We start from the raw sequence: 24,928 nt of genomic DNA on the forward strand, positions 1-24,928 counted from the left end.
CAGTGTGTTTAGAAATTATTCAAAAGATGTCAGGACTTCTACTTTAGACAATAATGAAAAAAACTTTCAGACCAACATCTCTACTGGGAACACATAGACAATTTGGACATAGTATTTTTTTTAATTTGTTTGAATTTGTTCATTTAATTTTTTTGAATTCCAGAGTCTTCTTAATAGGTGTATGGTGGTCTCTGTGGCTTAAATTTTTATTTTGTTTATGATTGATGATCTTGAACACTTTATTTTGACTGACTATTCATGTATCTTCCATTTTTGAAATATCTGTTCAATATTTTTTGACTCTCTCTTATTTGGGTTGTCATTTTATTACTAAGCTATAGAGTTTGTTAATATATTTTAGAAATAAGCCCTTTATCAGACATCTGTGTTTTCAAAAGTTCTTTAATTTGTGGCTGGATTATTTTGTTCTTATTTTTCTTTTTCCTTTTTTCTTTCTTTCTTTCCTTTTTTTCCCTTTCTTTCTCTTATTTATCTTTTGATGAACAGAAGTTCTAACTCTGATGAAGCTTAATTATCTATTATTTATTTTTTTAACGTTTTTTTTTTTAATTTATTTTTGAGACAGAGAGAGACAGAGCATGAACGGAGGAGGGTCAGAGAGAGGGAGACACAGAATCTGAAACAGGCTCCAGGCTCCGAGAGGTCAGCACAGAGCCTGACGCGGGGCTCGAACTCACGACCGTGAGATCATGACCTGAGCGGAAGTCGGACACTTAACCGACTGAGCCACCCAGGCGCCCCTACCTATTTTTTTAAAAAAATAATTGATGGCCCATATTGGCTTACCTTAAGGTTGTAAAGATATTTTCCTGTATTTTCTTCTAGAAGCTTTATAATTTAGCTTTAGTGTTAAAATTAAAGTCACATTTTTTTTAAGTTCAATTTACATTAAAATTTATCTTGATCTAACCTTTATGTCTGATGTGAACTAAGTACCAATGTTGAGTGCACAATATCACTGGGCAAGATAGAAAAACAGGTTAGTTTTTAATTAATTAAATTTAACTTTTAAAAAATATCCTATGTTTAGGATTTTTGTAAGGTTTATTTATTTTTGAGAGAGAGAAAGAGAGAACACATAAGCGGGGAATGTGGAGGACAGGAGACAGGAGGACAGAGTATCCTAAGCATGCTCCGTGCTGACAGCATAGAGCCGATGCAGGACTGGAACCCATGAAAGGCGAGATCATGACTGGAGCCGAAGTGTGACGCTCAACCGACCAAACCACCAAGGCACCCTAATTAATTTGATTTTTAATAGAGCTGGTTATTGTTTTTTAATGATATCGAGGAACACAGAGGATCATTAGCAGAGGCAGAGAACCAGATCTGGAGGATACTTTTCTAGGATCAGTGGTGAACTTAAGTACAGAATTGGACCGGGGAAAAATCCCATTGCTGCTGCTCCATGCACAGGGAGAGCACTGTTCATTGCCAACAGTGCTGACACATCCAGGATTCCGAATGCGCCCTCTCTGATTACTGCTACTCCTGCCTCACATCACCAGAATGAATTTGTATAGCACATTTTTTCTTGGGTCACTAGCATCTGATCGATTAACAAGGATTTTCTTCTGAATAGTAGAGCCGATGTCATGTGCAAAACTCTCCCTATAAGTCATCTGTTACTGTGTTTTGTAACGTGTGGCTTTAAGAACATAGAAAGAAGTTGCAGACGGTGCCAAAAATAAATGGCAGATAACCCCGCACAGAGTCCACTTGTGTGTGTATTTTTGCGGTTATGTTTCCAACAGGGTTTACCAAGAAGTGTAGAGCTCCATATATCCGACCATGTGAAAATGGTTTCATAGTCATTTATTGCAATAAGGATTACTACAATAAGATAGGATTAATAGAGTCACCAGTACCCGCCATTCTAAAATACAGTTAGGCTTGGTGCCTCGGTGGATTAAGCTATCTGACTTCCGCTCAGGTCATGATCTCACGGTTTAGGAGTTCCAGCTCTGAATCGGCTCTGTGCTGAGCCTACTTGAGTCAGTCTCTCTCTCTCTCTCTCCGTCTCTCTCCCTCTCTCTCCCTCTCTCTCCCTCTCCCTCTCCCTCTCCCTCTCTCTCTCTTTCTGTGTGTGTGTGTGTGTGTCTGTCCCGCTTTTCTAAAAAATAAACAAACTTAAATAAATAAATAAAGATAAATAAATAAATAAAGTTAGGCTTTTGTAAGTCTTTTCCTTGTTCCCTGCACTGAAACCGTTCTTTGGGCGATGTGTGAATGAATTCCTGCCGCTTAACAAGTGATTTTTATTTTCTGCTTTTTTCTGGAAAATCTTAGTATCCATGTTGTGGTAGGTTTTTTTCTTTCTGAATTTTTGTCATTTATTGAGTACACGAGAGAGAGTAATCATCATGGTTTGCAAATAAAGATATTTACATCATTAGCCAGCCTAACGTTATGTTCCTTAACTCAATAGGTACACACTTTCCCCTTACATTTTAACATCTTTAAAGTCTTTTCGCGTTTTACAATAAATAGTATATGATAGTTACATTGCAAGCATTTTTTCCAGTTCGTTGTATGCAGACCGGCTATACATCTTATAAATAAATAATCATATCTTAGATTGGTGAAGTATAACGATTGTCTTTAAATACAAAAATAATAATTACAGATCTATGATCAAGGCCATTGCATAATTATGCCCCCTTGTTATCAATGTCTTTATTTAATATGATAGACCTCAGACATCAAGATTCTCCCAGAAATTATGCAAACCCAACAAAAACTCTCACTTCCACTCCTCTGTTTTAACAGCTGTGTCAGTCTTCTCTGTTTATCTCAAAATGGCACCTGCAGCCTCTTCTGTGGTCTCCTGGTGGTATGTGAATTTATGAGGGAATCCTCAGGCCATTGAGACCCACTGTCCTCTGGCTTTCCTGTGCTGGCTACCACAGAGACAGCACTTCCCTTTTCCTGACTCATTAGTTCAGAGAGTGGGTACCCTATGAAACTTCCTCTCAGACTGCAACAAATACACCATTATAACCGTGGTAGTAATGCATTTTGTGTCTTGTTGTCCTCCGTCAGAAAAAGTCCCTTGTTTTGCACTAATCCTTTCCCATACTGCTTAGGGATCAATCAAAACAAGGGCTTACATTTGTGTACTGACCGACAGCTTTGGATATGCATTTATGTGTATCACCTCACTAACTTTCACAAGTGTGTTTTATGACAGGGTAGTTATTCTCATTTTACAGAGAAGAAAACAGTATTTGACTATGCTCATGTACTAGAGGATTGCACGTTCCGAATTTGGGTTACACACCTCCAAATTACATCTTTCTTCTTATTCACTCTGCCCTTTAATATCTGCATTCTGAATGTCTAAACTCCTTCTTTCATTTTTGAGTTTTCATTTAATGATCTTGTAATAAAAAAATGAGCAAAGAATAGTACCTCTTAGTGTTTTCTAGATACATAACAAAAATTGATAGACCTTGTATCTGATATTTCATATTTTTGTTAACTGATGAATTCATTTGCAAATTAGTTTGAGAAATGATCTCATAGATCAATTGCTTTAAGTAGGAGAGGATTGAATATTTGCTTTCAACAGAAAATAAATTTTGAAGAATCTGTCTTATCCTAACATTGATCTCACTCACCTATAATATTTTTTTCAACACCTCTTTTATTTCTAGTTATGTTTCGCCTCTATGACACAGATGGGAATGGCTTCCTGGACAGCTCGGTAATTTTTTTTCTTCAAATTTTCTGTGAAAATTTCAAAGCAGTTTGTTCTGAAAAATGCAATGAATAAATTTATAGCTATTACCACAGAAGACACACTTAATATAATTTCTATGCACTCACACAGCATTTTTATCATCTGAATTTTTGAAAGAGAATGATCTGAAAAGGCTGTTAGGATTACAATTGTTCTATTGAATTATTTTACTAGAAAAAAGTGACTTTTATGCATGGGACGATAAAAAAAGACCCCAACCTTGTTTGAATAATACATGAGAAAGTTGAGATCATTGATCTAGAAAGAAAAAAAAAATCTGAGGTTTGACACTAAAGAAATTATCGAGAATACCAGTAGAATTAAAACAAATTATAAAGTCAATTCAATCATGTTATCATTTGCCACATTTTAAAGTCTTTTGGTCATATATATGCTGTTAAAATACATACATATATTTAAAAATTGATTTGACCAACTCTCCTTTTTAAAATGTCTCATCTAATATAAATGCAAACTGTATTCTTTATCATTTTAGTCATAAAAAGCAATAGGAAAAAAATACAATCTCTGTATGACTTAATTGAAATGAATAATTAAATGTTTATTTTATTTGTAATATACACAAATAAGTGTTAGTTTTCAGAGTAGTTAGATTCTTAATTTTACTGCACGAATCAGTGCCTCAAATGAAAATCCATTTCAGGTTCCATCCAATAATGCATTTATATTTCCTAATCATATATTTTTCATATTATATCATTGCCTATTCCATAAAGGAAATATAAGAATATTAATAAAATAATAAATGTCAGGTTGTGGAAATTTTGAAGTATGCAGGTACATTAAAAAACAAATGTTTTGATATTTTTAAATTGATTAAAATGAGCATTACTTCTGATAATGAGTGAGTTTCTCTCATCATCTGATATACCTCCCTCTAACAGAACCAAACAGAATTCTACAGGCAAAGCAATGAAGTTGGATACATATTTATGTAATGCTGAGTACGATAATGGCACATTAGCTTCTCCAGAGAGAGATAAAAACGTATAATTCCTAATTTAGGAAATGACCACCCATCTAAATTGATGCTGTGATTGTAGGATTTCTTATTTAAGTCCCTCCAGTTTTTCAAATGCTATCATTTTTAAGTGCCTGGTAGTGTGCAGTACTTTTCTAGATATTTCCATATGCTTATTGTAGCACTTCTGACTATATTGATACAAATTATATTTCAATGCAAATTTGTTTTATTTAATGTTTCTGTTTAATTAAATTAAAAAGATGTTTCTTTACTAGACTTTTAGCCATGGTTTGGCAGCTGATTTGAAAATTAAATTAAATGCTTTTTTGGTCTCTGGCCATTTTTGTTGTTGTTGTTAGCATACAGTATATTTCCAACAATATTTATAACTATACATACAATATTAAACAATGAATTGGGGATAAATAAATTTATTTATGATTCAAGTAGTCTGTTTTGTAATTAAGGGTCTGAATTTTGTTTTTATGGTTTTCTCCATACAACCTACTACAACAGTATATTGCCTTCACTGTCAGGTTGAAATTGCACATGCTGATGTCATTTGTCTTGGAATTGTAAAGGTATAACACTTCACATAGTGGAGGCAAGGCATAGGAAAATTGATACTTTGAAAAATGACCACTGTTGTATAATAATGCTAGTTAATATTTATTGATCCCTCGCACTATGGCAGGTGGCATAAATGTATTTCATATCATACCATGTTTACTCTTTGCAGCAACTCTACGAACTAGGTAAGATTAGAATAGTCATTTTACTGATGAGGAAACTGAGTCTTAGGTTAGTTGACTTATCTGATGTCAATTAAACATGCCTACATAATAGTCCACTAGAAATATTTTCTGTTCCTAAAAACATATCCAGGGACGTTTAACCTTTCTAAACCACTAAGGCATATATATGTAGGCAAAGACAGAGTAACACACACACACACACACACACACACACACACACACACACACGCACAATTCTAGCCTATAATTCCAAGGTACACTAGTTTAAATTTTTTCTTATCTGTATTAAGTAAACACATTCATATTTGTATGTTTTTTTGGGGCAACCTGTGTTACACAAGCAACATTTTCATGATTACATTTTTCTAGAGAATGGTAGGGTAGCTTCCATCAGTTTTTTATAGGGATCCATTATCTCCCAAAAGAAAACCTCTTTTACCATATCTCCTTCTTCACTTTATGAATGTTAAGTACATATATTAGATCAGAGATTGAGATTAGTAGATTAGAGATTAGATTGAGTAGAGTTATCTTTGATTAATATGCTTTAAACCTTATTCTTTTATACTATAAGAAGTATAAAGTTTTACATTATTATACTGTAACAACAATTTTAATTACGTCATTGACTACATTTAAAATTACTAGCATTTACAAAGCATATTTAATCTATTCTGGAGACAGGGAACAATTAAAGCATTAAATAAATAGTTATGAGCAAATGTTTTAATTTGTTTAGTCAAGTCATATGTATTAACTAGCCGTTGTTCAAAGAGTTGACACTTGAGCAGAATAATAGGAAGATTCTAACTAAAATTCTATTTCCTCATAAAATAAACTTTACATGTACTTAGCCTCTAAACTTTGACCCTTGAACGCACCTCTAGCAGAGCAAATTATACCACTTAATGACTAGAACAGTCAGTATACATTCTCAGTGTATCGGAATAAAAATAAACTTCTCAGTTGCCCTCAAACACTTCCTTTCATCCTTCCACACCTGTTTCCAAGCCATAGGGTCAGGATGCTTGGTGACTTAAACATCACATCTTGTGAAAATATGCATGTCTCTTCTTTGATCAGATGTTCTTTCCCAAGACAGATTTTCTTCCTTAAAAAAAAAAAATCTTCTTTTGGAAGAAAATCTTTTTTCGTGCAGTTGGTGCCCTCTCCTGGTGAAGATTTCTAGACAAAGTACAAAATGAATTTGTATTCAAGTGCATCTTTTGTGTATAGTTAATCAGACTGTTAAAAGGATATATTACATGTGTATATAAATTACTATATAGATATATAAATTTTATATAATAGGTATAAATTAATCATGTAACTCCTTTAGTTTTTGAGCTACATGTTATAGAAAACAATTCTTGTAAGTAAAAGTTTGAAAAACTTACAAAGACCTTGTATTCATATCCATATTCTCTCTCTCTCTCTCTCTCTCTCTCTCTCTGTCTCCACCCCCCCCCCACTCTCTTCTCTCCAGGAACTAGAAAATATCATCAGTCAGATGATGCATGTCGCAGAGTACCTTGAATGGGATGTCACTGAACTTAATCCAGTAGGTATATGAATGGTTTAACTGTTGGCTACATTCTAAAAGACCCCTTTGTCTTTTGGATTTGGTTTTGTTTTGTTTTGTTTGTTTGTTTTTGGAACTTGAAGATACTCCTGTCATTTGATATTTTCCTTTGATAACTCTAAGTTACTCTTTCTATTCAGTGCTGAAAATGGATTCTGAACAAGAAAATGTGTATGTGCTGTTCTGGAGTTCTAAACAGTAACTTTTCCTTTTCTTCTTCATGGCAATTAATTTGAATGGTGGCCTCAAATATCTGTCGGTAAACAGGCTGCTGATGAACACTGCCAAAGTTGTGCCTTGTCATAAAAAAGTCAGAAATTATGTGTGTTTTTCATGATCTTATGATTTTCCTCGTATGGAAATAGCTAAATATTGATTCTAAAAGAAGGTGAACTCAATCAAGAAGATGATAGTTTACTGTGTATGGCATTGCATTATTCCCTGTATATATGTTATTCAACACTTGCAACTCTCTGAAGTAGATACTACTATTTTATTCATTTTACAGATGAGGAATTGAGACCTCAGAATGTTAAAGTAACTTCCCTGTAGCACTTAAGCTGGTTAAAGATAGAGCTAGAAAATTATAATCTATTGTTTAAAGAAATGGTATCTAATAATGCTTGTAAGAACATTAAAAAAAAACCTTATTGGGGCGCCTGGATGGCTCAGTTGGTTAAGCAGCCGACTTCGGCTCAGGTCACGATCTCGCAGTCCGTGAGTTTGAGCCCCGAGTCGGGCTCTGTGCTGACAGCTCAGAGCCTGGAGCCCGTTTCAGATTCTGTGTCTCCCTGTCTCTGACCCTCCCCTGTTCATGCTCTGTCTCTCCCTGTCTCAAAAATAAATAAAATGTTAAAAAAAATGAAAAAAAACCCTTATTTTTACAGCATTATTCAAATGTATATTAAAATATACTTGATTAGAATCTGTGACTTTTGCTACAAGTAATATTTTGGGGAGAGTTGATAAGTATGTTATTGACTTTAGTTTATTCTTGAAACCAACTAAGTCGAGAAAATTATAAATGAGTTAAGCAAATAGAAATCAATTTATTTTAATGGCTTGCATTTTATATGAATTTTAAAAGCCTTATAACGGCATGATAATGACATGATTATATGATAGGAGAGCTGAGATAGCATTCCCTTTGCTTTGGAAACTAACGCCAGTAAATTACAACAAAATTATATGCAATGTCACCTATAAAGGAGGGCACCATTCTTACTGGGATTGAGGTTTCCAAGTTTTAAGTCAACTGGTTTTTCTTTTTTGAGGGATGTGGAAATACACATGCTGTGCACATGATGCATAGCAGATATCATGAACAAGGTTGCAGTTTTTATATTCAATAATAAAAGAATGGTATTTAATTCTAAGATTACTGCTTGATTCATCTTAGTACTATTTTCACTGAAATTAAGAGACTTTTAAGTTCTTTTGTCCTTTGGGGTTATGTTCATGTAAAACAGCTTTGTCCATCCTACTCAACTTAATACCTGTAAATATGGTACATCTTTCAGTCAAGTCTCTTGTCCTCACTGGAGCCATGGAAAGAAGGAAGATGTTTTTTATATTAGGTTTTAAAGCTGAAGGCGGCACTACTGCTTTCTCTCCCCCAAAATATTGGCAGGCTGTACATTTGAGTAAAAGGGAGATGTGGATGATTTGAGGAAGGGAACAGTTGGTGGCTGGGCCGTCTAATTATGACAGATCCCTACTAGAAAATTTAAATAATAAACTGTATGGCATTATTTGTCATTTGCAGCACACACTGATAAATCTGTCACCTCTGTGAGTAGTATAAATAGTAGAAAGTGAAGATAAAATGACTTACCTTGTGCAGTGTGTTTGCCATCATGGGGAACGGCATGCCTCATCCTGCCTAATGATTCGGCAACTCTGCCTGTTTTAAACCAGTGTGTACATTTGTACACATTGTCAGACACCTGATAAGTTTACACATATGAATAAAAACAATTGAACATTTGAGGTTCATGGCAGTTAATGGGGAATATTGAGACGTCCTTGGAAAAGGTTTTTAAAAAATGAACCCAGGCTCTAACATTAGATGTATGAGGTACAACCACCTGAAACAATGCTCTGTGTTTTAGTTTTCTTCTTATTTATTCTTTCTACTAGTTCATCAAAGTACGTTCAGGGGCAGGAGATTTTAACAGTATCTTCTACCTTTTTGCTAAATTCTAAATAATTTCCCCTGTTTTTCATTTGGAGAATAATAAAATGATCATTTCAGCACCATTTGTTCCAAAAAGTCTCTTGTTTCTCAATACCTACCTTTAGGTGTGTATGAAGGAAAATAACCTGATTTTCAAATACTTCATGAGGAACCACACCAATCAACTAAGTTCGGGAGTTTTTAGGCAAACAACACTGTATCAACATATCAAGTATTTCATTTATTGCATCTTTCAAATTTTTGTTCTAATGCTCTCCGTGTATCTTTTTTTTTTTTTTCTGAATCGATTAAAATTTCTGTATTAGCATTTTGGTGCTATTAGATGGAAATACTTCATCTCCCCAGAAAGCAAGGGTAATATGTTTGGAACACACATATACTTTCTGCTAATGTAATATTAACAGCCCCTATGTGATACTTAGTATACATTCTGGATGCTCTTTGAAAAGGCTTACAGTATATTAACATACTTATTAAACACATTGGATTAAATACTGATATTACCACTGTAAAAGAGATAGTTGTATTACCAACAAACACTGTAGAGAACATTTTGAGACATTCTATACAAGTCAACTTTAGAAAAGAAACCTAATCAAAAATGACTTGATGGTTTAACTTCTTGGATTTATTAAGTTCTGATAGACAATTAAAAGCAACTTAATTCCTCCACCCCTTACCACTTAGCAAAGAATTACTTCAGCTCTTTGCCATGAGGTTAATTTGTTCAGACATTTTCTGGCATATACATGAATTTTAAAAATCTAGAGAAAGCAATTAAAGACCACTTTCACCCTTAAATTAAAGATACCCTCTTGTTTTAGCTGTATCATTCACTGAGAAAGTATTAAAAAGTTAAGCAGTTATTCCTACAAGTTGAACATCATAGGTGGTCAAGTTCCAGAAATCATAACAAAGCCACGATATCCACAGTTTTTGGATTAACATTGTACCAACTTACCTAGGTATTTATCTCTACTCTGCAATTAGGTGCTGGTCAGTTTGTTTTAGCTAATTCATTGCAATGCTTTATTCTTTCTTTTGAAATGTATTTTATTGATTCACTGCAAGCTTTCCCTCATCTCTTCTACTCCAGATCCTCCATGAAATGATGGAAGAAATAGACTATGATCATGATGGAACAGTCTCTCTGGAGGAATGGATCCAAGGAGGAATGACAACAATTCCACTTCTTGTGCTCCTGGGCTTGGAAAATGTAAGCATTTACACAAAGAGGGTGACCTGGTGGTAAGTCAGTGGGGTGCCCCATTACACATTTTGATTATAAATTGATTTGGCCATTTTCTGTCATTAAGCATGTAGTAAGTGCCTGGACCTTTTAATAAGTATACCACAGTGCAGTGTCATAATAAGTTGTGATTAATACTTGCCACAAACACATTGATTCATTTTAGGTATTGCTTTATTATTTAATACGTAATTTCTTTTTTTCTCTATTTAAAATATGATCTAGTTTGAAAAAAAAATATTGACCTTCTCATTTTATTTACTGCAAGAAACTCCCCAATATTACTACAGTCTGTGGTTCTTGTGGTGCTCCTTCTCATTCCATAATCACCATCCCCATGAAGAAAAGCTATTTTATTGATAACCAATACTTGGAGAAGCCAATTATATACTGAGGTAGTTAAGAGTCTATATGAAACATAATTTTTTCTTACGTATCATCAGATCAGCCAGCTTTTCATTCTAAGCCTATCAAAAGTTTTCTTATATCATTGCTTCCAGTGGTAATTAAAAAGTGGTTTGCCAGAAAATAAATGAAACTAAGTTTAGAATGGGATATAACAGTGACTTTGAAACTGAATCTTGCTGCCGGGTCTTGATGTCAATTTCAGTAATCAAAGTCAATGAGTCACTATTGGATTTTTGTATGTAGCATTAATGAAAAGAATTAATTCTAATGTGCATATAATAAAATGTATACTAAGATTTAGAGAACATTACTTATGGAAACCACCATAACACATAAAATATTTAGAATTTTGAAATGCAAGAACATCACGTCCACCACTTTGCTGCTGACTCCAAAACTTCTCATACTTATTTGTTACCAGAGCTAACAACATTGCAGATTCAAGACTATATACCACAGTTAATCAAGAGACCAAATTTTTTTTTAATTTTATTTTTTTAAAATTTACACCCTAATTAGTTAGCATGTAGTGCAACAATGATTTCAGGAGTAAATTCCTTAATTTCCCTTACCCATGTAGCTCATCTCCCCTCCCATATCCCCTCTAGTAACCCTCTTTTTGTTCTCCATATTTATGGGAAGAGACCAAATTTTTTAAAGCCCTCGTGAAATCTTACAGTCTGTATTTGTAAGACATATGAGAATATACACAAATATGTTTGTACACTTTTACATATGGGTGTGGGAATATATATGTGGGCTTTAGGAAGGTAGCATTTCTCTCTTTTTCACCTGAATGTTCAAATTCTTTCACATTTAGGTTAAGCTTACCCCTCATGAGACCCATAGGATTTTAGATATGGTCATAGGAAGGCAAAGAAAAATTGCTAATAGGTGATATACAAGGAAGTTATCCTTAAAGTAAATAATTTATTAAAACAAAGTAGATCTTATTGTTAATAGATATATATTTCTACATTTTGAAAATTAATGAGGCAGTTTTTTCTTATATCTGATGTTCTCATACAATACATAACCTGATATCTTTTGGTAAGAACCTGTTGTATATCTCTATATTTTAAATATTTGTTTAATTGTTTAATACACCTGATTAAACTATATGTAAATAAATCAGGAGAAAAAAAAAGAAAATTAACAAAAGTTAACATTTTAAGGAGTAAGGTATACTTTAAACAGAAAAAGTTGTCATATGCTAGTCAAGAAGTTCTGATAATAACATTTCCCTCAAAGAGAATTTTATATTTTTAAAGCTACAATTACATTTATTCTAAATATTTATGGAAATTTTAGTATGAGTGAATGTATGGGAATGAGTAAGTACACTATTTGGTATTTGGTATGCTGGACAGCAAAATGCAGAAATGCACACTTAGTCATCTATTTTTAAAATATTACATAAAGATTTTGAAATGATGTTCTTCTAAGGAAACAGTTGTTTAGATTTTTTATAATTGTATATATATATATATATATATATATATATATATATATATATATTATTTATAAGGTTGTGAAAATAGCATGGGTAAATATAATCCACAAGTCCTGATAGATTTAATTCAAATTATTTTAAACAAATACAATACTTCATCGGTTTCTAATGTAGCAGTAAATTTATTTCAACTGAATGAAAATTCTTTGTCATGAATTTCTATCAGGCTAAGCATACCTAATATACTTTATAATCATGTTCTTAAATTTATATTTTGTGTTTTTAGTAATATGAGATGTTTTTGGAGTTTAACAGGAGAAATCCATTTAGGGTTTCAAAGTAGTAACCAGACCTATGTTCCAAAATTGTGTTTCCAGTGAAAGCCACTAGATGGCATGGCTACATCGTTTAACATTTACTGATCAACTTGAATAGGAGATGGAATTTTTCCTCTCTAAAGAATTCTGAGAGTAATATCCCTTTTCCTTTGCTTTTTTAAAAAAGAATAAGCCAATAATGTTTTAAATTGTCTTTTAATAAAATGTATAAGCCATGTAATTATGATCACAAAACAGAGCATTTATTTGTTAGAAACAGCTTTTTAATTCCGAAGCATGGAAAGTGTTATACAAAGCAGGAATGACACAATGACAACTGAGTGATGAGGGCCTTTTTTTAGTAATTGAGATTTATTTCCTTTTCTGTAGGCAGTTAATGTGTTATGTTATTACCTGTAGAGAATTTGATTCATGATGCCATTTCCCCCTTCCACCCCCCAAGCCCCCCCCCCTCTTTTGCTAATCAAATTGGAAATCTAGAAGCTTTAGGTTGAATCCAGCCATTTATTGTGCAGCCAGTCTTGTTATGTTGTCCTATACATTCTTGTCTTCTGTCAATTATGAGCTCAGGGAGTAGATTCTAATTGATAGTGCTTGTTAAATACCACAGTGCATTTGAAAGTGACTGTGGTGTACTAGCCAAATTACACAGATAAGAACATTGTCCTGGGAGAGAAATCCTTACTTCTAATGCAAAGCAGAACAGTTGTGATTTCATGGTAGTTTATTTTTCTCCATCAATAGACTTTAAATATTTACTCTATTTCAAGTACTATCTGTTTTGGCAGCAAAATCACAAATGTAGTTTATCAGAACCTGATTCCATATCAAATGCTAGAGAGTAAGAGTCATTTCTTTTCTAAGAAGTCCATGAGGGGCACCTGGGTGGCTCAGTCAGTTAAGCATCTGACTTCGGCTTAGGTCATGATCTCACAGCCTTTGAGTTCGAGTCCCACATCAGGCTCTGTGCTGACAGCTCAGAGCCTGGAGCCTGCTTCGGATTCTGTGTCTCCCTCTCTGTCTGTCCCTCCCCCGCTTGTGCTCTGTCTCTGTCTCTCAAAAATGAATAAATGTAAAAAAAATTTTTTTAATTAAAAAAAAAAAGAAGGCCATGAAACTTAGCAAACCCAGTATGAAATGGTACAGTCTGTTACATCTGAAGGAAAACTGAGAGTTTGGGTGGCACTTGTGATTTTTATTATACCTGAAGCAGAGTCATTTATTTATAAGGTCTTTGTTGCAGTTGCTCATTTCCACCATATGGCTGGCACAGAAGTAATCACAGGAACTAAGTAAAGGAAAGAGCAAAGCTGTGTTCCAGGAAAACCTTATTTACAAAAACAGCTTGCTAGTCAGATTTTACCCACAGGCCATAGTTTTCTGACCCATGATTTATTCTGTCGCTTATCTGTCATATTAGAAACAGAAAGAGTATTAATTTATATTTAGTCATTTAGGAGAAAGGAATCTAACATCTTTTTATTTAGCTCAGTTAGACAACCCCAACAAGACATGTGGACTAATGAAGAGATAGTACGGTAGCAGTGAACTTCATCAAATTGATCTTTACCTTGGCTCTGTTACTAACTAACTAGGTCATTTTTGTGCCAGCCAGTCATTCTCTCTAGATACATAAAAAGAAACTAGGCAACAATATCCCTTTCCTTTTCAAATATTCTTTCAACTCAGTTATTCTTTTTTTTTTTTTAGATAAACAAGATAATTCATAGTGCTGCAATTCCTAAAATCTGTAATCTTGGATCATTATTAGGTTTTTCAAAGAAAATTCCTGAATTCATATTATCATAAAAACAGAAATACACATTTAAGTAGGAGCCTGGCTTAAGATAAGAATACCTTAACTTCTTAGTCTTGGATTGTAGTGCCCACATCTGGCATGTATGGCTTTTGAGTGGATATATGTTTTCATTTCATTTTATGTGTTCTCAGAATCCTGGACTTTAAATACTATACATCATTTAAACTTTGCTGTTGATCAGAATGTCTTAGGACACATATTTTCAGCTGACTCAGCAAAGTAAAAGTAACCACTTGGTGTGCCTCCTGATTTCTGATGAAGTCTATTTTCTGATGAAATTTCTGAGTATAATGGAGAGCCGAAGATGATGCATTCTTAATAGACTAAGCTATATTTGGAAAACTAATGCTTCACACTCTATTTTTTAAATTTAATTTGGTTGAGCTGTTGTTCTGCTGTTTATACATTGCTCAATCTAGAAAGGAATTAGGAAGCTGGATAAATGCAACAATTCTTGAGATTCCAAGTTGGGTCTTTCAAGGACGCCAGCTAGGTGCTGTGATGTGCTCTTGGATTTGCATTTGAACCCAAGAATGGCAGGTCCTGAGCCTGGCTTTTAAAAATGGGATCTGGAGATAAGCAGTTGATTGCAACTCTACTCAGAATTTTAAACTGTCTCTCTGCATTCTCTTTGCCCAGATCTGATGTAACTCATCTTTCTGTCTTAAAGAGCATTTTCTTACATATTGTTATATCTTTTTGGAGACCTTGAGCAGAAAAGGAAGGTAATTGAATGGCCATTATTATTTAATAAGTTGGAATTAATTTGCAACATTTGCTCTTAAAAGTGTCTTAAGTGAAGTCAGCTGAAACAGACAGGGATGTGGCCCGGTATGGGGATTAGGGGCATTTTGGCTATGGCATTAGTAAATTTTCTCCTTCAGGTCTTTTGAAAAAACGAGATTATTTATAGTAGCCCTAGTTCACTTGAACATGATATGTGATCTTGGATGCATATAGGGAAAAACTAAAACTTTAGAAATCATTAGGGTCATGAAATAGCTTCCAAAAATTTCCAAGGGGCATTCTTGCCTTTGAAACCGCCTTTTGACTTCTAGGGAGTAAAAAGGAAGAGGAACTTAGGGCTCTTTCTCTGTGTGAACTTGCCTCCGTTTCATTAAGTGGTTCTCTGTCATAATCAGTTCACAGAACTGAACCACTTCACTTATAAAATACAGTGTTTTGTAAATATCAGGAGGAAATTTCTACTAAAAGTGATGTCTGGTAATGAAAAACAGAACAGATTTTTTATGAAACAAAGTATAGTAAACCTACAAACATCCTTCTCAAGTCTTTTGGCTAAAACATTGGGATGTTACAACTCAACCCAATGATAGTAATAATATTTGCTGTTTATATAACACCAATCTTCTGAGGAGCTAAATTGACTTCACAGGTATTGTATAATGAAACCTCACACCACAGCCTGGGAGAGGAAAGTAGGTGTTTCCATTTTATTAGAGAGGAAAATAGGAAGAGAGGTGAAATGGCTTATCCACATTTTCATAGTAGGCCAGGAATCAAGCCTTCTGGATTTTTCTCTTCATTTCTTGTTTAAAAAGATGAATTCTTTTCTATGACAATAAATATTTATTTGCAAGAGAAGTACTATTAGGGACATGCTCTACTGGCTGATAGAATATAATAAGGGACAGATTCTCCCTGTCCCCCACTAAGTTTAATAAGACAAACAAGACAAGACATGAAAATACAGAGGGCTGGAGTATAATTTGCACTGCTGAGAAATAGTTGGCTCCTGGTTTCAATTTCTTCTCTTGAAGTCACATACATATTTCATCCTTTGCATATTTTGGCAATGTATCCGGTTAAGAGCTATAAAGCTATTTAATTTGTTTTTTGGTAAAGTATTTTATGTCTGGGTAATGGATTTGTACATCAGTTACAGCCTGTAACATGGCTAAGTGTTCTGATTGACAGAACACCCACGTTCAGACTTGTTTATTTTTTGATAAGGAAAATGCCAGCTAACTTAGTCCATATGTGCTCTTCAACAAGATGAGGCTTATTCACATGTAATGGACATTCATTTAAAAATAAAATGACAAGGATTATAAGAACAGTAATACGTATTAAAATTCCATATTTTTTCTTTCCTCTTTTCACTTAAGTATGTTTGTTTAACCTGATTTTATCTATATCTATGTATTATTTCTATCTACCTATCTATAGCTATGTGTCTATATCTATATCTGTATCTGTATCTATATCTATATCTGTATCTATATCTATATCTGTATCTATATCTATTAAATTAACAACCCCCTCACTTAAACTTTTCACTCAGGATGTTTTATTCTTATTTGAAGGAATAGAAAGTTTAAAATACAGACAGTTTGAAAAACATAGCAATGCTAAACAAATATATAAAATGTTCCATTCATATAATAACAACACTAGAAATCTCATGACTCAAACAAATTAGAACTGGATTCAGAAAGTACTATAAACACTATTTCTTATTTTATTTTATTTTTTTTGAGAGAGACAGAGAGAGCATGAGCCGGGAGGGGCAGAGAGAGAATCTCAATCTCCACTCTCAGTGCAGAGCACCACACAGGGCTTGAGCTCATGAAACCATGGGATCATGACCTGAGCCGAAATCAAGAGTTGGGCACTTAACTGACTGAGCCACTCAGGCACCACTATAAAAACTATTTCTTAAGTTGTGGAAGAAAATTAAAACACCAGTGTTTTCTGATGTCCTCTCCACAACACCCTTAGCATAACTGCTTTTGTTGAGAGCTTGTTTGTCAAAACAAACAAAAAACAAAAAAACTAAACATTGTCCAGAACTGTGAAGGGCCTAAGAAGTTCCCTACTTGCACATTAGCAAGTTAGCTTGTTCAAGTTTCATGTATGCTGGCAGAGGACATGAGACACCTGGGTCAGAAACAAAGGACATTTATTTATAGCACAGCAAGAGGTAGGAGCTGCATGTTTGAGCCAGTTCTCTTGGCCTATAGCCTCACACAGGTGATGGAGCATGTCACAAGGAATCACTGTGCACAGCCTCAGAGCTTGGATCCCTGGCTCGGGGAAACTAAATCTTTTATAATGTGCAATAAACAAACCTGCTTAACCTTTTCTTAGAAGAGAGAGATTATTTTTATTATACTGGACAGTAAGTAAAACTGCCCTCTGCTCTGTAGGGAGATCCTTCTCTATTGTCCAAGGCTACCTGTTTTTCAAATATCTTTAAAAAGATAACCTGGAAAAAATGACAGTTCTTCTGCTTACAAAATGTGCAGAAATTCAAGACACCCATGGAGAATTATCTCCCAGGAAACATTTTCATTAATGTTTCATATTATGATGCAAATTTGACATTTCTGGTTCTAATGTAAGAGTTAGTTACTATGGATTTAATCAAGTATTTGATGGTTTTATCTCATCACTGGAAATAAAAAAAGGTGGTCAGGAAGCATTATTATTAATATTTTAGTATAAAGAAAAATGAAACGATCTGGACATGTTTATATTGTCCCACCACTATGGAAAATGTATTCATGTCACAGCACACAGTAGGTGATCAAAAACTTTTATTAGGTGAATGTGTTCTGAAAAATATAATAACTAGGCTAACGTGAAATATCATGTCCTATAATGGTTGCCATTGAATAAGTGATGTCTAAAATTAATCTGAGTTTGATAGAATTTGGTGAATGGTGTACACATTCTGCAAGGACAGAAAATGATAGTAACAACAGTAATGGTATTTAATAATTTCATTTAGTATCTTGACCTTCTTGTAAGGAATTCAAGAGATTCAGGAGCATCTTAGTATTTCATTTTACTTCAGTCTGAACAATATAGATGTAATTAAATACCTATTAGAGAAATAGCTATTATGATATTATATAGTTTTACTTAGAAGAATAAATCATAATTATAATTGTTATGAAAAATGTGATTTAACTCAAACTTAAGATTATTATAGCAAATAACTATAGTGCTTGTTATAAATAAATACCATAATACAGTTTTAATATTTTAGCACCTTTCTATGAGATCAAAATCACTCATATTTTATGGAAGAGGAATAAACAAGATGATAATATAATTAAGTCCGATGATAATATAATTAAGTCCTTAAAAAAGTTTATCTTTTAAATTTTGCTAGCTGTGACATACAAAAATACACTAATGTAAATTATAAGGTGTAAGTAGTCCTCAACTGAAGTCTTAAAATAACACCAATAACTTACCTTTAAGTAATTGTTCTTTCCCACCCCATTCCATCCCATTCCTCTGCCTCCTTTAAGACCCCCTATCATGAAATTTGAATATTCCTACTACTAAGCAAGGGTTAACATTCTTTCCAAGTTTGTATTTGTCAGGCTTTTCCACTCAAGAAGAGCGTTTTCTCTTTATTTATTCATTTACTTCTTTCTGGAATTGATCTAAGGATAAAATTTTCAAAGGCGAGGCAAGCATGTCCCCTTTCTTAGGGAGTGCTCGGTTTGCCAGGTCATTATGATGGTTTGGGACATGCTGTTGAACTGTTGACATTAGACAAGAATGTGTGCGTTGCTATAGTATCCGAGATGTGTTAGCGGATCTCATTCCACTAGAGCACATGTGTTTTTCTAGACTCTTGGGCGATCTTGGAGAAAGTCAGGGATGAAATAACAGATTGTCTTCAAATGCCTCAGTCCAGCTCTGAATTTTATTGGCACTTGCATATTCCACTGTTTATTTCATTAAGTGAAATCTGTTTCTTTTGTGTCCTGCGCAGAACGTGAAGGATGACGGACAGCATGTGTGGCGACTCAAACACTTTAACAAACCTGCCTACTGCAATCTTTGCCTGAACATGCTGATTGGTGTGGGGAAGCAGGGCCTCTGCTGTTCCTGTGAGTATATTTACTTTGCCTGGACGTCATCACCTGGAGGAAAGGTTGATTTCATGGAATAGTCCTATTTGTAGATGGAGACCTAAGAAATGATTCTGACCTTTCCTGTACCTAGGATTCATGTTTCCCTGCAATATGTTCCTAAATGTTTAGGTCTCTCTGGTTTTATCTTTCTTCACTTTTGAGAAACCTTCCCCTTGGAAAAGAACAAAGGACATTTTCCAATTGAGTAGCCATTTTCTTTCCATTGTAGTTTGATTTATGTATGATTCCCATTTCTTCTGGGACTATTATGAAAATTCCCACTGGTTTCTCATATTTTTATCTTACTCATATTTGCCCTTTTTTTCCAAGTTAGCCACTTAATTCACATTGTCTTCCTATCATGAGACATTTCTTTTAGGTCTTTTAAAAACAATTAAATTAATTGATTACTAATTTGCATTCAAATTAAGGATGCAAACTAATCTTAAAGCTCAGGCAAGTAATTTTTCATGCTAGCATGAGGAAAACCTTCATATATGATTAATGGATATTGGGAACCAAAGGGTTGCCACTTCATGAGTTGTGGCCATTATTTCCATTTCAGTACACTTACCCTTACAATTTCCGTTTTTTTCTGTTGAGTGAGTACTGCCCATTAGAGTTTTCTGGTAGTATAGATAAGAATTTATTAACAAGTCACCTAAGTATTTTTAAATACACAATATTTATGCCTGAGAAATGTTTACATTTTCTTTTGTCCCTGTTAAAACAGAGGAATAGTGTGTCCTAATCAATAAATATGCCATTCTCTTAGTCCAACAATTTGTCCAACCATCTCCTTTTCTGCTATGTATGGAATTACTGAAAACTGTCAAGTACTTTTTTATGTTTATTTATTTATTTTTGAGAGAGAGAGAGCCAGAGAGAGAGAGCTAGCATGTGACCAGGGATGGGGGAACGGAGTGAGAGAGGGAGAGAGAGAATCCCAAGCAGGCTCCATGCTGTCAGTGCAGAGCCCAATATGGGGCTTGAACCCATTAACAGCGAGATCATGACCTGAACCAAAATCAAGAGTTGGATGCTCAACCAACTGAGCCACACAGGTATCCCAGAAACTGTCAAGTTTATTAAACACATCCCATTTTTTGGTGCATGTATATTAAATCTAATTTCTTACTTGGCTTCCATACAGCCCTGCTGGCTTCCGATACTATTTTTAGGTAGCAGCATCTTTGGTACTATATCTGAGAACTGACTTCCTCTTACGTGTCCCATTGGACATAAAAACCATGTTTTAATGCCACGTTTAAGTGATATTAATAAACTTATGTGAAATTGGCTTATGTTACTTCAGAGGGCAGTTTCTAGTGGCCACATTTGAGAGGCTAGTTATGCTAGAACATACTTTATGTACAAAGGAAGTAATCTGTTTTTAAACTTTATTTTTTTAAAGTTCACTTATTTGTTTTGAGAGAGAAAGAGAGCATGAGTGGTGGAGAGGAAGAGAGAGAGGAGACAGACTGAATCCCAAGTAGGCTCCACACTGTCAGTGTGGAGCCCGATACGGAGCTCTCAAACTCATGAACTGTGAGATCATGACCTGAGCCGAAGTCAAGAGCCTGATGCTTAACTGACTGAGCCAACAAAGTGCCCCTAAACTTTGTTACTTTTAAGGAAAAGGATTTTTCATGGTAGATTCTACTGATGGGAGCATATGAAACAAAATGATAATTCATTGTGAGTGCCGTCAAAGAGAGAGTGAGAATTTTGCTCACAAATTTTAACTGAGCAGTATGACAAATATAATACTCAACATTGTTACCAATATGGAAAAGAAGAAAAAGTGTGATTTCGTCTTCAAAGTCACCAAAGGAAATAAAAATTGTGGATATTTTAAAACAGTTTTACTATATAAATATGTGAATTTAGTATTGTTCATTCCAATTCTACGTAGTGGTTTATTTTTGCCTTATTGAGAGGACTACACAGTAATTTTTTATTTAGTTTTTATTCTATATATTTATACATTTAGAGCTCTTTTAGAATAGGTTGTTCCTTTTGGACAAGCAGTGCCATGATGGCAAGTGAGGGATAAACTTATTCTGAAGGCCTGGCATGTATGATGAAATCTATTCTCTGGAAATGGACTAATCAGCCATTTAAGGTTTAGATAAATCAATAGAGAAAATAGCATAAACTCGTGGGCTTTTATTTCCATGCCCTCCAGCTGCTCTCATGCCTATACTTTGTAAAATATAGATCTCTTCCTTCTAGCAAATGACACCAAGCCATTTGGCAGTCATCAATTTGTCTTTAATATTTCTGTCATCTGGGAATTATTGTGAAAAATTTGAGTGAGGCCTGATTTAATTAAGCATTTCCTGCTATGCCATGACAGAGGAGTCTTGGTTTTTCACATGCATAATATTTCCTGTACTAATTGGCCTTTTGTATTCCATGGTAAAAACAGTCAACTTAGACTTTTTCTTGATGTAGCTGATTGGATTGATTAGGGGGCAGTGGATGTAGAATGAGGTTCTGTTAATGTTGTTCTTTCCCTATACAATTGCACTCGGGACCAGCATTAACTCTGAATGTGTATACGTGTTTCTTTTCAGTTTGCAAGTACACAGTGCATGAGCGTTGTGTGGCTAGAGCGCCGCCTTCTTGCATCAAGACATATGTGAAGTCCAAGAAGAACACTGATGTAAGTGTGTAGCTGTACTTGCTCTCTTAGGGTGATGTTGAGGTATGCCTCCTCTTAATCACAATGTTCTTTTCTTATTCTAGGTCATGCACCATTACTGGGTTGAAGGTAACTGCCCAACCAAGTGTGATAAGTGCCACAAGACGGTTAAATGTTACCAGGGTCTGACAGGACTGCATTGTGTTTGGTGTCAGATCACAGTGAGTAACATCGGAAAACAAATCTCTAGCATTCACTCAAAATGACGACACTCCAAGAATTTTATCCTGGATGATGATCCAGAATTTTAGACTAACTTAGCATAAAACCATGGAAGCTTCTTATCCCATGTGGCTCTCAAAGGGATAAGTGTCAGAGTCAGATTTGTCCTCATAGAATCCAGAATTTTAGAACTACTGACATTCTTAGAGAATTTACCATTATGTAGATTCCAGCTATGTTCCAGGGAGCTCTGGGGGTTACCAGGAAGGTAATGAAAAGCCATGGCTAGGGGTGGGCACTGTGTGTTGGGTATAGTCTGTGTAGAACTCTGCTCTCCCTCCATCCCCAGTGCTATTTTGGAAGAAATTTGTTTTACATGTTGTAAATGTATTTTAATCACAGAATCTATGGGCTTAAAAAAGGTAAAAAGATGAAAAAAACTTAATTATGTAAGTAAGATCCAAGACCAAGAAACATAGCAAATTGATGTTGACCACATGGCTAGGTAGACATGCAAGTGGGTCGATATTTTAGTTCTCGATGCTTCTAAGAACTTATTTCGTGCTTCTTCACAATATGTTGTTGCCTTGTTTCTTCACTTATATCATGATTTGAGGGATACAGTTTTACATGTGGCATTTACATATAATATTTATAGATGTAAACTCTAGTCATTATAATGATACTGAGAGTTGACAAAGAAGAGGTAAATTGGTCTTTTCTGGGAACTTTTAGGATTCTACTTGGTTTGTATAATTATGAAAACCTGGTTCAAATAAATTCTGGAATAAATGATTTTAGATGATATTGATACTATTTTTGTGCTTAATTTTTGGAAATTAGTGGGGTGCCTAGGTGGCTCAGTCATTTAAGCATCTGACTCTTGATTTCTCACAATTCGTGAGATCAAGTCCCACACTGGGCTCTCTGCTGACAGTGAAAAGACTGCTTGGGATTCTGTCTCTCTCTCCCTGTCTCTCTGCCCCTCCCCAGCTTACACTCGTGAGTGCTCTTTCTCTCTCTCAAAATAAATAAATAAATAAACAAACATTAAAACATGATTTCTGAGAATTAGATAGAATGCCATTTTTATGGCATAGTACAAAAATATTTATGGAATTGTTTCCCCTCCCACACATAACATTTTGGTTTTGTTTTTCCAGCTAAGGCATGAGTGCTCTTGTTAGAGGAGAAATTGTTCTTGCTTTTGTGCAACTAAAACAGTAGAGGGCACTGTTCCAGTTAAGTACATTTTTCTGTAGTGCCCCTGATCACCATACCCCACAAACCATTTATGATTTTTCTTAAGCACACATATGCATAACACACAGGATAATGAGAAAAACAAACTGTGACTTGCATTTCAAAAATACAATTACGTACTTTTTTAAATGAACACATTTTCTTCAATCATTTTCAGCTATTACTCAGTTAAATTACATTTACATTTGAAATTTCCTCAATTATGAAAGACAGTTTTATACTTTTGAAGTGTTTGGTTATTATAATAAAATGTGTAACAATGATTTAAATTACTCATATGGATTACTTAAACGTGTTAAATCCTCAGTTTTAAGAAGACCACACTATTTCGTTTTAGAAAATTTGTGCACATTATATAATAATTTTTGTTTGCTAAGCATCTGTAAAATATGCAGTTTTTGGTTCAGATCTTATAGAAGCCTGTTTTGATTATTTTTCCCTTAATAGTGCATCTTTCATTAGTTATATCTTGACTTAAACTGAATTAGGGGTGCCAGGGTGGCCTAGTCGGTTGAGCGTCCGAATTCGGCTCGGGTCATCATCTCACAGCTCATGAGTTCGAGCCCCACGTTGGGCTCTGTGCTGACAGCTCAGAGCTTGGAGCCTGCTTTGGATTCTGTGTCTCCCTCTCTCTCTTTCCCTAACCCACTTGCATTCTGTCTCTCTCTCCAAAATAAATAAACATTAAAAAATTTTTTTTAATATAGAAAAAAAAATAAACTGAATTGGGACAATATCAGAATTTATTTCTTCTTTATATTTCAAGTTATTTCCTCATTCTTCATAAATTTCAAATGTAATGTCTTAGGTTTGTTTTTCTTCTCTTTTTTAATTTATTTAAATTAATATCTTTTAAATGTGTACTCATCTTAAACATGCATTGCTAAATATAAAATATGCATTGCTAATACAAAAGCTTTTGAGCTTCCGGAATTTTCTTTATTTAGCTCATTTCTTCCTTTCATTTTTTAATCTCCATGAAGTGTCCTCTCCTTTCTATTCTATGGAAATGACTCATATCAAAGTTACCATTGGAAATAGTCTGTTATTTCTATTTCATGAATCTTGAAATTATTTTCTTGTTTTATATCCCATTTTGTTTCCCGACCTTTCTTCCTTATGTTTTAATGTCCCTCTCATCTATGGCTCCACAAATCTGCATTGCTACCCCAACCACGTATTAGTCACACATTTACATTTGATCTGAATGTTGGCCCCAATCTTGTAAGAAATTGGGCCTTGCTTTTGTAGGAAAGAGGGTGTTCCCTCTGAAGAAACTATATACTTTTTCAAGTCTCAGGATTTCGTGTCCAAATCAATTCAGACAATAAACCCCTGACATCTTAAGT

The 24,928-nt window shown here is 34.4% G+C and overlaps 1 protein-coding gene across 13 annotated transcripts in view; it reads left to right on the top strand.

Moving 5' to 3' along the window:
• Nucleotides 1-24,928, top strand: part of DGKB (diacylglycerol kinase beta) — a 788,048-nt gene that overhangs the window by 264,440 nt on the left and 498,680 nt on the right. For all 13 annotated transcript variants that reach the window (XM_053218395.1, XM_053218393.1, XM_053218397.1 and 10 more), the window contains 6 exons: nucleotides 3,678-3,727; nucleotides 6,990-7,064; nucleotides 10,379-10,498; nucleotides 19,306-19,423; nucleotides 22,027-22,115; nucleotides 22,199-22,315. In XM_053218395.1, coding sequence (XP_053074370.1) covers nucleotides 3,678-3,727; nucleotides 6,990-7,064; nucleotides 10,379-10,498; nucleotides 19,306-19,423; nucleotides 22,027-22,115; nucleotides 22,199-22,315 — 569 coding nt within the window. The remainder of the gene's footprint in view (nucleotides 1-3,677; nucleotides 3,728-6,989; nucleotides 7,065-10,378; nucleotides 10,499-19,305; nucleotides 19,424-22,026; nucleotides 22,116-22,198; nucleotides 22,316-24,928) is intronic.

This window comes from Acinonyx jubatus, chromosome A2 (assembly GCF_027475565.1).
Source record: "Acinonyx jubatus isolate Ajub_Pintada_27869175 chromosome A2, VMU_Ajub_asm_v1.0, whole genome shotgun sequence".
NCBI classification, from domain to species: Eukaryota; Metazoa; Chordata; class Mammalia; order Carnivora; family Felidae; genus Acinonyx; species Acinonyx jubatus.